The sequence below is a fragment of the Falco cherrug genome, chromosome 19 (assembly GCF_023634085.1).
Source record: "Falco cherrug isolate bFalChe1 chromosome 19, bFalChe1.pri, whole genome shotgun sequence".
In the NCBI taxonomy this organism is placed as follows: domain Eukaryota; kingdom Metazoa; phylum Chordata; class Aves; order Falconiformes; family Falconidae; genus Falco; species Falco cherrug.
In genome coordinates this window covers 4,234,729-4,246,803 of record NC_073715.1, presented here as the reverse complement: position 1 = coordinate 4,246,803, position 12,075 = coordinate 4,234,729, and the positions used below count along the sequence as shown (strand labels likewise).

Genomic DNA, 12,075 nt, shown 5'->3' with positions numbered 1-12,075 from the left:
CAGGCAACAGCAGAGTCCCAGGTCCTTAAGTAACAGTTTCCCAGCCACAGAGAGAGTGGCTGCACATAGTTTGACAAGTTCTCTGGGACTTGCTTCCTTATACATCCATCTTACTTGAGAAGGTGCTAGTTTATTCCCAGGCCTTAGCTTTTACTTAACTAGAACAAGACATGCAAAGTTGCAACGGTTTTACTCAAGGGATAACGTAACACCTGATACTAGTTGAGTCAGCGCAGCTTTGGACATACATAGTACACTACACTAAACCTTGTTTGCTGGCTTTAGCTCCTACCGATCACAGAAGCCAAAAAGCCACATGCAGCACCACACTGTTTAAATCAGCTACACCATGTTTCTAGTTAGATGTGATGCAGAGAACTGCACTCAGAACACCCTGGTGCTGCTCTCAGCCACAAGAAAAACTCAAAAACTTAAGCCCGCCAGCATTACCAATTCTAAAATATTCCCCTAGTAGTGAGTCTGTCAGGAGCTGGAGCAACCACTTAGAGAAAGAAATACTGTATTTGCTCCAATAAGGGATTAACTTCAACTGTCAGCATTGCACATAGTTCTGCACTCCACACAGCAGGCTGCTGAGAAAGGCCCTAAGTAATGCTGGAACCTGAAAAACAGAGCTAGTTTTATGCAAGCATGATGCCTGGCTGTATCAGATTGTGTCTGGAACCCCAAGAAGCACCACCACCACGAGTGGTGCGCAAACAGACCAGCTTCCTCCAGCATCTCAGCAAGAGACAATCCACAGGTATCTAAGAAATTCCAGTGTTGCAACTCACAGGATGTAAGAGGCCACAGTCTGCTGTAAGTAGCATTACATTCCGGGAAGCTGAACAGCTAGATTTAGAAGCATCTGCTTCTTCCAGCCCAAAGACTAGTACCCTGGGAGACTGCAGATCTTGTCCCAAAACAGCAACAAACAACAAAGACAGAGAGAAGAAATATGAGACGACTAGTTCCTTTAATTCCACTCTGCTGAACGGACTACCAGCCTGGAGACTTGACCCTCACAAGTCAGATGGCTGCAGCTCAAAGCAGCACTTGACTAACTAGCATTATATATACCTCTGAACGGAGAGAAACACAGCTACACCACAGAACATAACTTCTCAGTTATGATCCTAGGAAGGTCTAAGCAAACAAAGCTAAGAGCCAAAGAGGAGGACAATGCTACGAACTATCATCCAATATTGTTAAATTATTCCAGGTTTCATTGACCTTGAGAAGGTAGCTCAAGTTGTCCCTTAGGAACCACTCAGCGAAAACTGCAATGCCTGCTAACTAAGGGGTCAGTGAGCTCTATATCCTACTCACCTCTAGGGCACCAGTCCCCAGTCAGTCCCCACTCATCAGCAGAGGGAGAGATAAGAGAAGGACCACATCCAAGTGCTGCTTCTCCTTCAGGACTGGCAGGAGTTGATTTGGGAGTCTTAATCCGGCTCCTCAAAAGCAAGGTGGTGTCTCCAGCAAAGCACCATCATTGCAAGCAACCTGTTGAGATCCATCCTCACTTGTGCAATCCCTGGAGTCTGGAGTAATGGCTTACTATCCAGTGAAGCTGCCATCAAACATCACACTGTCATCTTGGTGGACAGAGAAGAAGAAAATCAGTCCAATGTCTTTCCTCACCATCCAGTTTGTTCCATTAAAAAAAAAAAACACAAAACAAACCCTCATATTTGTAAATATACACACACAGACAGGAATAAGTTTCCAAAGTTTTCTATGCAGACACAATCTGCCCTTGCATTCCAAAGAAACAGGAACAAGGAGGGGGAAATCTTTACCAAGTTTAACAGCTCTTTGAAAATACAGAGCTGTGGAGGGAGAAGGGAGACCCTAAGAGAACATTATTTAAAAGAAAAAAAAAAAAAATTCAGCAAATCATCTGTGAACTGCTGAACTATTGAATTGCCATTTAATCAGGAAGGAAGGTTATGGCAAGCATACCTAGTATGATTTAATAGAGAATTTCCAGCACAAATTCAAGGACACAGAGGTTACGTCAGTCAGCCTTAATAGGCTACAGGTAACAAACAAGATAGAAATAAAAAAGAATGAAAAGACTGGAGCACAAGGAATCAGAACTATTTGAAGTATCCATGGGGAATCAGGTCCCAGTTCTCAAAGGGAGGTGGAGAACAGGTCAAGGCAAGAGATGATACAAGATTCTCAACAAGTACCAGCGAAGAAAACCAAACTGAGACCAGCCACATACGGAACTTCTCTGCACGCTGCTAGCAGAAAAAGGAGCACCGAAAGATATTTTGAATTAGCAAGGGCACTGTTTTCATTTGTAAACAGGCATGTGCTCATCTGCTTTCTGACAAGCAAACCAGGTCCCACAACATATTCCTACTGCTCCCCATGCAGACAGGAGAAAACAACTCCTGTGCACACCAATGATTTGGGATACCTGTGGCCTACAGCACACTCTCTTCTACAGTATCTGTTCTTTGTAACACCAGACAGCCTTCTTGGCACAGTTGGCAGGTAAGGACAGCTCTGCTGCTCCACAAGTCTTGAACAAGCAGCCACAACACCATACCAAAGAGCTTCTCCCCCCACACCACCCTTCCCTACTGTTAGGGCATAACTCTTCAGCCTGTCCTTTGTTTGGTGATAAAACAGGCGCCAAAGCTTGGCAGTATTTCCAGCTCCCCAAGTAGGCTATCTCCCTTTATCAAGTCCTCTTTCCAACACTTCCCTTCCCCATCCCTTTGCGTTCCTTACACTTTTTAAATTTTGACTTTGCTCCAAAAATAAAGGCAGTCAGTAACCTACACCTACCGAGCAACACAGGCAGAATTAACAGCAACTCTGCATTTCCAGCTCACATTGCATCTGCATCCTCTTCAGCAGAGGGATTCAGATTCTAATGGATCGCTTTGCATGAACAAAGGGTGCAAAAGCATCAGAACTTATAATAAACTCAAGGCTTCTTTGTACTCACAATTACAGTGGCATCCTTGAGCTCTACAAAAATAAAGCCAGCCCTGGAAAGCTGGCACTTCTGCCAGAAGCTTGCTTAGCGTTCCTTGCGGTGAAGCTTGTTCCCTTACCACTCCAGCTACATTATCAGCATATATGGCTAGAAATACACCTCTGTTTTCCAGACATCTTTTGTCAACACTGAAGCATCACAAAAGTATATAAAGAATGAGCAGAGCTGAAGCAGTTGAGCTCACCTTTAAGTGCTCAGGAGAAAAGCTAATGCATTTCTGAGGTGATCAGTCTCTATGTTAAGATGACACCTACAAGCAACAGGTTATTCAGAATAAACAGGTGTACTGAGTAGGGGGCTTGATAGTATCTGCAAGCTGGTAAATCAGCTCCCAGGAACAGGAATCAATTCCCCCCTCTGAAAAATCTAACACCTATTTTTGGGCACAGTTACACTACGTGAAACCATCACAGACAGATCTCGGACAAAAAATGCAAACAGGTCAGACAACCACCCATAGCACCTTTTAGCTGAGATACAAAACTGGAAACCAATGTGAGAGAATTTTAAAGTCCCAAGAAGTCACAAGTCAAAATGTTCAGGAATGCACTGCAAGGATACTGGTGACACTGCTTCCCACTTTTTATTTTTATTATTTTTTTATTAGCAGCAGAGAGCTGCCTTACAAGGAACACTTCACAGTGCAAGGAGCTACTGTGTGTAGCACTGCTGAAGGGCAGAAAAGAACAAGAACATAAACCTTATGTGCAAATTAAAATGCAAGGCAACATCTAAAATGAGTCTTCTGTACAGCCAGCCCCGATGTCCCGAACACTGCACCTTCATTGTTTCTGGGAGGTAGGCTAACTGTAGTACAGGCTCACCAATGTATAGTACACTCACACCACAGTGAACAGTCAACCTGAGGCATGGGCAACAGGTGAAGACACGGCAGAAAAGGGCAGATACTGGGACAGATAAGGGGGATCTTACACCAACCCCTGTGCAGGACAAGTAAGCTGGAGTAAGTCAAAAGGACACAGCTGCAGATGTACAGGCCCTAGATAGAAGAGAAGCAAATAAGGACTTCACCAACAAGTTCAGGTCCTCTGTGGCCTAACAGCTGGAACAGCTGCTCACTTAAGAGCAATCAATAATAAAAGAAATGGCAGAAAGCCATTGGGGTCTGCAGAACACCTTCAATGAGCCAGTTACAAACTGGCTAGAGCCTTGCCCACCATTTAAAAAGCTGGCACAGCCTTTGCACAGCACTCGCCCAGATCTGCAGTGCTTTTCTGAAAGACAAACACCCTCCTAGCAGTTTCTGAAAGGCAGAGCATCATCGAGCCCTTTATAAAGCCAGAGGCCAGTGCAGCAGCCTAGGCCTGAGCTCAGCTTTCTTGCCCATCTCAAAACAAAAAGGAAGAGGCCAGAAAGGAGGATGACTGGAAATCAGAAAAGGTTGCCATCAATGAAAGCAACAATCTAGATCAAATTTGAAAGGAAATAAGGGCAGGGATTAAAAAAGGTTCACACGATGAGCAGCAGAAGAGAAGCAACAATCCACCAGCTCCATCTGTTTACACACTGTATCAGGAACTCAGGACAACCTCTACCAGACCATTCCAAACACACCAGAGGAAAACTTTAAGCAATATCAACTTACCTGTGAAACCTGTTGCCAGAACACTGCACTGGCAGAAGTCAGTGGCAACTCTGACACTCGGGCAGAGAGGCCAAACATCTACAGGTACCCAAAAAAGAGGATTTAAACGTGTCACGGGGCAGAGAACACCGAGTTCAAAAAAAGTAACAAACCCGCGCTCCCAGGTACCCCCTCAGTGCCCTGCGCAGACCCTCCAAAATCCCGAAATCCCTCCAGCCAAGCCACGAGACAACGAGCCCTCCAGCATTCCCAGGCCTGTTACACGCAGCAGGGTCCCAGAAGCCCGAAATGTTTCCAGAACAGCGTTCCGAAGGAAAGACCTTGTTTCTGAGGATGCCAGAAAACCCCGCTGCGCTTGCCGGGCGGTGGAACGGCTGCCGGGCCACCAGGGCCACGAGGCCTCGTCCCCCACCTGCCGCTCCCCTCCCGCCTCGGCCCCTCGGCCCCGGGCACCCAGCGCGGCCGGCAGGGCCGCACGATGCCCCAGCGCCCCGCTGCCATGTGCTCCGCCAGCTGCCGCGGCCAGGTGCCCCGCTGCCACCACGGCCGGCAGCGCCCGGAGGCGGCAGAGACCCAGCCGGGCCCCGCCGGAGGCAGCCCCACGCCGCCGCCGGGCCCGCCCCACCGACCCCCCGGGGACACACCGGCGCCGGACCGTGGCCCCCGCGGGGACGAGGAAGGAGCGGAGACGCGGGGAGGGCGCCGCAGCCGGGTCCCAGGTGGCATCGCCGGCCGCCCCCGAGCCCCAGGCCCGGCCCCCCCCGCCCGAGCCCGGTCCCCGCTGGCGGCGCGCACTTACCGGGCCGGGCCGCGCCGGGCCCTGCGCCGCGGGGCCGCCGCCGCCGCCGCCACCACCCCGGGCCGGGCCTGGGACAGCGCGGGCCGCCCGGGCGGGGCGGCGGGGACGGCGGGCGGGCGGGGGGACAGGACGGGGAGGGGGGGGGGGGTTGCCGGAACGGGGAGAAAAGGGGAAAGAAACGGAAAAAAAAAAAAGGGGGGGGGGGGAGGGGGGGGCAAGAAGCGGTGGGCCCCTCCCCCGCCGGGCGTGCGCGCTGCGTCACCGCTCCGTGCGCATCGCGTCTCTTTCCCGCGCCCGCCGCGCGCCCGTTGTCGTAGCAACCTGCAGGACGCGGCGCCGTGGGAGGCGGGCGGGCGGCGACAGCGCCCCCTGGCGCGGCGGAGGGCGCGGCGGGCAGCAGAGTTGCGGCCTCCCGGCGGGGACGGAGCTAGACCGGGGGCGGAGCCAGTCGTCACACCGTGGCCCCGCCCCCCCGACCGCATGACGCCGGCCGTGGCCGGGGTCCGCCTCCCGCCCCCCGGGGGTTCGCTGCACCGCGCCAAGGGGGGGTCCACACTGTGCCACGGGCACCCCTCCCCGTCGCCCCACGCCGTGCGCGGGGACCCCCTGCCATCTGCCTGGGGTGGGCGACGGGGTGGGACCGGGGTGTTCTCCCTCGGCCGGAGCAGGTTGCCCGGAGCCGAGCCCCAGCACCCGCGCAGCCCCTGCCGAGGGGGCAGCCGAGCTCCGAGCCCCCCGACCGGGAGCGTCACCCGTCCGGGTCCACCTTAACCCGGAACGAGCCGCGCAAGCGGCTGCCCCGTGGCGGGAGAGGCTCCCGCGGGATCACGGCGGCGGCGGGGGGGGGGGGGGGGGGGGGCGTTTATCTCGCCCGCGATCAGCCAATATTTGTGGCCACGTCAGGGGAACGAGCCCTTCCCCGCTCGGTGCTCCCGGCTCCGGCACCACCATCCCGCCGCCGCGCTCCGCTCTCCGGCGGCACCGCTGCTGCCCCGCTTTGCCTTCTTTGGCTTAGCGGACAGTCGGAGGAACACTGTGAGACCCCCAAGCTGTCACCTCCTAGCACGGAGATGACAGCCGCGGTGGCATTCCTGCTTTTGAGCCTTCTGAGGATGGCGGCTCCCGAGGGAGTGTGGTGCCCAGCCTGCGGGCTGGCGGCCCTGACCCCCACCACGCAGCGGGACGTCCTCATCGCACTAGCAAAGCAGAGCATCCTCTCCAAGCTCCGCTTGCCAGACAGGCCCAACATCACCCAGCCCACCTCCAAGGGGGTCCTGCTGACCGCTCTCCGCAGGATGCATGCGCAGCGCGTGGACATGGCCTTCTCCCCAGGGATGCCCCGTGGTGGCAGCGACCCACACCTGCGTCTTGGGTTGGGTCTGCAGGAATACGAGATCTTGAGCTTTGCTGAGTCAGGTGTGTACAGAGCCCACATTCCATGGGCACCGTGGGCTGGGCCCTGAGGTGGGGGGCACCAAGGGAAGGAAGGTCTTGCTTGTGGGGAGGTGGTAAGAGGTTTCCCCCTTTGCACAGGTACTTTGAAGGCTCTGCACAGGGGCATCACGCTCCTGCAAGCAATGCCAAGCTATGCAACAGGCCGGTGGGCACACTGCTGCTGGAAGGACTGGCAATGAGAGGCTCTGTATCCATGTCCCGAGCTTACGTCAACCAGCCTCCCCTTGCCACGGGGCAGTGGAAGCACTAATGAGTCTCTGGAGCTCCTCTTATTTACATATGGGACATGCTGGGATGAGGAGATGGGTGCAGGAGCAGGGACGGACTGCCACACCACCTGAATTTGCTGCCCATTTCTATTGAACCCTCCCCACTTGTGCTAGAGGTAGAGGGGTCAGATGACCGTGTTTTCCAAAACACAGTTTTAAGCCTAGATTCCCTATCAGCTCGCAGTGTGCGCACTGAGGTCCCTCAAAGCCCATCTGCTCCCTGCACTCAGCTACATCTCCACTTCCTACCCAAAACATTGAGCAGCCACATTTCACTCCAGAACCAGCTGCGTTCCAGGGAGAAGAGGGCTCCCCCAAACTGCTCAGGCTTCCTGACAAGTAACACTGGAAAAGCAGGGTCCTGTATCCCCCCACTTCCCCCAGGCAAATGCAGCCTTCTTTGGAAGGAAGCAGAATCACTGCTCCGTCCTGCAGAGCATCCTTCCGCACCCGTGCTTTGCCCAGCCCAAGCTGCTGCTTGTTGAGGTGGAGGGGGCACACACTCCCCTTTGCATGGCTGCTGTGGCATAGCAAGGGCTTGCCATGTCTTCCAAGACCTCTGGGAACAATGCTCCTCTGCTGCACATTGCGTCCCTGTACATGAGGACAATGGGGAGTTGTCTCCTGGCTTGGTGGAGCATCTGCTAGAAGCAGAAGAGCCGGTATGAGCCACGGGGCTGAGCCTAGTCTGAGCCCCACTGCGCTGTGCCAGACCACAGAGGAGGAGGGTTGTGTCCTCACGGGCAGAGCTGTGCCAGGGAGCCCAGCACTGCTCTCATGGTCCCTGTCGGCTGAGGTCCCTGTCTCCTTCCTTCATGAGGAGAAGAGGCAGCTCTGCAGCCTCAGCAGCAACAAGGGTGGGATGTGCTGGAGCAATTTCAGGCAGTGGTTCCAGCCATGGAGAGCAGAGGTAACCCTGGAGGTGCAAATCAGCGTGACTGCCTTAAACCCAAAGCTGGTTGACGGAGCCAACTAACCTACTCCAAAATCCTCCAGCACCTTCACTGACAAGGGTGCTATCAGGCCAGAGGAGGTGGAACCAAGCCAGGTTGCTGCATTCAGCACCGGGCCCAGATGCTGCTGCTTCAGAGCAGCATAAGAAGGAGGAGCAGCAACTGTGCAGGGAAGTGGGGACCCCTGCACCCCTGTGTGTACTGCACCCTGCTCCCTGGTTTGGATATACCTCCCATTTGCTCCAACTCAGTGGCCCTCAGCTGGGGGGAGCCCCCCTCCTCTCTTCACCTTCTGACTCTGCTTTTGGCTCTGTGCACAGGGTCCTCCACCTCCCGCAGCGCTCGCCTGCATTTCCACTTCGCCCAGGAGCTGGCTGGGAGCACCGAGATTCTGCACGCTACCCTCTACCTCTTCTGGGCAGTCCCTGGCCCCGGGACGCATCCTGTCACCGTCAGACTCTTGCAGCCAGACCTGACGGGGCTGAACATGACCATGGCCAGTGAGACACAGATGGAGGTGCAGAGGGCTGGCTGGGCCACGCTAGACGTGAGCCGAGCTGTCCAGAGCCTCTTCGTTCGAGGCAGCCAGAGGCTCACTGTGGAGCTGGAGGTGGCAGAGGACTGGGGGTCTCCCCTCCTGGCTGGCCACAGTGATTCTCACTGGCCATTTGTGGCAGCCCAGGCCCGGGCCAGGACGCCCCACCGGGTCCAGCGGCGTGGCATTGATTGCAGTGGAGACTCTCAGATGTGCTGCCGCCAGGAATTCTTCGTGGACTTCAAGGAGATCGGCTGGGAGGACTGGATCATCCAGCCGGAGGGATATCACATGAACTATTGTGCGGGGCTCTGCCCCCTGCACATGGCTGGCATCCCTGGCCTCGCCGCCTCCTTCCACACTGCTGTTGTCAACCTCATCAAAGCCAACAATGCAGACGCAGCCGTGGACTCGTGCTGCGTGCCCACACAGCGTCGCCCCCTCTCTCTGCTATACTATGACCGGGACAGCAACATCGTCAAGACCGACATCCCCGACATGATTGTCGATGCCTGTGGCTGTACCTGACTGGCGGCCTGAGGAGGCAGGAGGGCAGGACCTGTGCTGCGCAGGGCTGCCCTCCTCCCAGCCCCTCTCTGGCAGTGTGAGACCTGGCGAGCTGCTGTGTTTTCTCCTCCTGAGGCTGAAGTGTCAAGGGTGATGCTGAACCTGTAAATCCTCTCCTCCCTCACCTCCCACAAGGCTCTTTTCCCCCTTCAGATCTGCCCATGGGTTCCTCCCTGCCCATGAGCCATAGCCTCTGAGACCGGCTCCTGATGGACACCAGACCCTTCTACATGCAGGACTCTGCAGAGCACGACTGCCCAGTGGCTGAGGGCAGCCCTGGCTCGCCCTGCTGCTGGTCCCAGTCCAAGGCCATGGTGCAGCCCTCAGTGCTGCAACATGAACATGTGCTCTTCAGGTAACGGGTCCCAGCAGCAGCCACCTCAGGCTGCTGGGGGAGGTAGAAGCTGAAAAGATGCTGGGGGATGGCTAGGCCAGAGGGGAGGGGTCTGTCCACGGGGCCCCACTCCTCAGCTGGACGTGAGATTGAGTGGAGTAAGGAAGGGGAAATCGATCCCAGTGGGAGGAAAGTGTCTCCTTCTTCAAGCTTCCCAGCTATCTGGTATTCAATAAAAGACTCCCAGCCACAGCATGTGCACATGTATGTGTACACATATGTATGCCCTGTCATTAGCCAGCACATCTTCCACCTCTCCCCAAGGTGCAGGGTGGTGGATGTGCCTTAGCACAGTCATCTTCTAACCAATGACTTATTTACAAAACCCAGGCCACAGGGCTGGGCATCCACTGCCGGGACACATTGTGCCCGAAGGCTGCAATACTGCTGGCTCCCACAGCTCTTGTGCTCTCTGCACCTTGGCTGCCTTTCCCAGGGTGATGCAGAACCCTTGCCTTGTCTCAACCAGATCTAGGGCATGGTATGGGAGCCCCCGGACACAGGGGGCTTCTGATTCCTGCTGGAGAGGGCACCATTCCTTAGTTGAGCCAAATTTTCCATTCCACCAAGATCATCTGTATTTGGCTATTCTTGTCCCAAGCCAGGACAAAACTGAGCAACTCTTCTGCCTTTTATAGCAGATGGAGACTGCCAGGCAAGACCACCAAAGCCACGGTGCCCAGGACACCCACCCTTGCCTACAACCCCATCCCAGCTCCCTCACTGCGGAACAACCTCTCAGCCAATCTCTGGCCCATGGCCCAGGGCAGCTGCCCCCTCCTCTGCCCCTCGCCAGCCTGCCTGGTGGCAAAGCGGGATATGTCAGTGCCGTGAGAGCTGGGGGCAAAGGGCAGCTCTGACACATCAGCCCCATTACGTAACCCCATGTTAGGGTTTCTCCACTGCTTCCCACGTGTTATCCCATGTGTGAGGGCTGAGAAAGCGGGGAGAGGGTGCTGGGGGTGGGAGAGGGACATTCAGGAGGGGAACTCCTGGGGCAGTCCCCCAAGGTCCATGCAGCTGGCTGGGGTGGAACTGGGTGGCTGTAGTCCTGTGGTCCACCCTGGAAGCACTGATGACCCTACCCCAGAGGCTGAAGACAGAGCTGAACCGGGTGGGAAGAGGGGAGGAGGGAGGGTGGTGGTGTCAGGCCCTCTCCCTGTCTGACCTGAAGGATGGCTTTGCATCTGCTGTCCCACTCCAGGGTCAGGCTGGGGTGGTCAGAACCATGAGCAGCTCTGGCTGGAGCAGAGCCGGGATGCACAGTGCCCCTGAGGACCTGCAACACCTTGAGCAGGGGATGGAACAACCAGTAGCAGGAGACAGTGCTTGCCTACATGGCATGTGTTCTGAGGCAGGTGCTCCCTCCGAGCCTTGCTGGAATGGGGACTTGCATCTCCCCATCAGGTTGCAGCACCCACCCTGCTGAAATGCGGGATTCCAGGCACCAGTGCCTCTAGGACTCAGAGCTGGAGGGTTCCCGCTGACCCAGCTGCTGCACAGGCAAGGTGGAAGACTCGGGGATCAATACTGTCTGGGACTCAAGGTCACTTGCGCAAACCCAAAGAGGGTTTGGTGTTTGGCTTTTTCTGTTTTTTTTCCCTTCTTTTTCCAACTCCTCTTTTCGCTGTCTGTATTTATTGAACAAACAGCTTTCCTGGGGCCAGTGCTGAGCTCTCTATGCTGCAGCGGGCATGGGCAGAATGGGGCCAAGTGAAGGGGCAGAGATGTTGGCTGGGCCTTGTGGCCCTGCAGATGCCAGGGACCCTGAGCTGAGGCATCTGTAGGTGCCACAAGCCCTTGAGCAGGGCTGGGATGCCCCCAGTTGCTCTTCTCGGCCCCGCGCACTCCTGCCAGGCTCTACCCTGTTCCTCACCAGGCTCAGAGCAGAGTGGGGCTGGCTGCCTGTGGCTGCTGCACAGCCCCTGCAGGGCATGGGTGCCTTGCCCCTTGCTCCACCACCTGCTCCCCAGACCCCGGCTCTGCCCTTTGCTGGGCTGCACACGCATCTCTGGACACCACAGAACACACAGCAGGCTCTGCCTGCCAGCCCTGTGGGGACACTGCCCCCTGCTCTCAGGCACAGGCGTGGGGGGCATCTCCCACCCCAGACCACCCTGGACCTAGGAGTTGTCACCATGTTGCCTTTTACAGCCAGCCCAAGCCCCACAGTGCAGCTGCATCCCGATAGACATGAAGGTCCTGCCGATTTGGGGTGCCTGGGTTAGCAGCAGCTCCTCAAAGAGGGGTCCTGGGCTCTGAGGCCCCTCCCTGTCCCCAAAAGCTGAGATTAGGGCAGAACACATTGTCCTGCGGGTTTGCCAACCACCTGAAAACGTGCCTTCTCCAGTGCCTTCAGGTCAGAGGTTCCCCAGATGAGCAGGTTCCAGGGTCCCACAACACAGGGACACGGGCTCTCCCCTCCACACATGTGGCTTGTCCCACTCCCATGGTAAATGGGACACCTGGGTGCAGCCT

At 56.0% G+C, this 12,075-nt stretch overlaps 2 protein-coding genes across 5 annotated transcripts in view; one reads left to right on the top strand and one right to left on the bottom strand.

Moving 5' to 3' along the window:
- Positions 1 to 5,566, bottom strand: part of R3HDM2 (R3H domain containing 2) — a 61,582-nt gene extending 56,016 nt beyond the window's left edge. The window contains exons 1-2 of one of the 4 annotated variants that reach the window (XM_027800400.2): positions 4,626 to 4,750; positions 1,330 to 1,598 (exon numbers count right to left, since the gene is read on the bottom strand). The gene's annotated coding sequence lies outside the window, so the exon portion shown is untranslated. Of the gene's footprint in view, positions 1 to 1,329; positions 1,599 to 4,625; positions 4,751 to 5,424 lie in introns of those variants that run through there. The other 3 variants (XM_055696625.1, XM_055696623.1, XM_027800404.2) reach the window with 3 other exon arrangements.
- Positions 5,567 to 6,314: 748 nt separating this feature from the next.
- Positions 6,315 to 9,778, top strand: LOC102052930 (inhibin beta C chain-like). Its single transcript, XM_005435748.3, has 2 exons — positions 6,315 to 6,840; positions 8,422 to 9,778. Exons 1-2 carry the CDS (start codon positions 6,495 to 6,497, stop codon positions 9,162 to 9,164), a joined length of 1,089 nt encoding a protein of 362 aa, XP_005435805.2. The 5' UTR covers positions 6,315 to 6,494; the 3' UTR covers positions 9,165 to 9,778.
- The last annotated feature ends 2,297 nt before the right edge of the window (positions 9,779 to 12,075 follow it).

Coding starts and splice junctions, on each gene's coding strand:
- LOC102052930 (XM_005435748.3), top strand. CDS start 6,495: ATGACAGCCGCGGTGGCATTCCTGCTTTTGAGCCTTCTGAGGATGGCG. Junction 6,841..8,421: donor CTTGAGCTTTGCTGAGTCAG/GTGTGTACAGAG, acceptor CTCTGTGCACAG/GGTCCTCCACCTCCCGCAGC.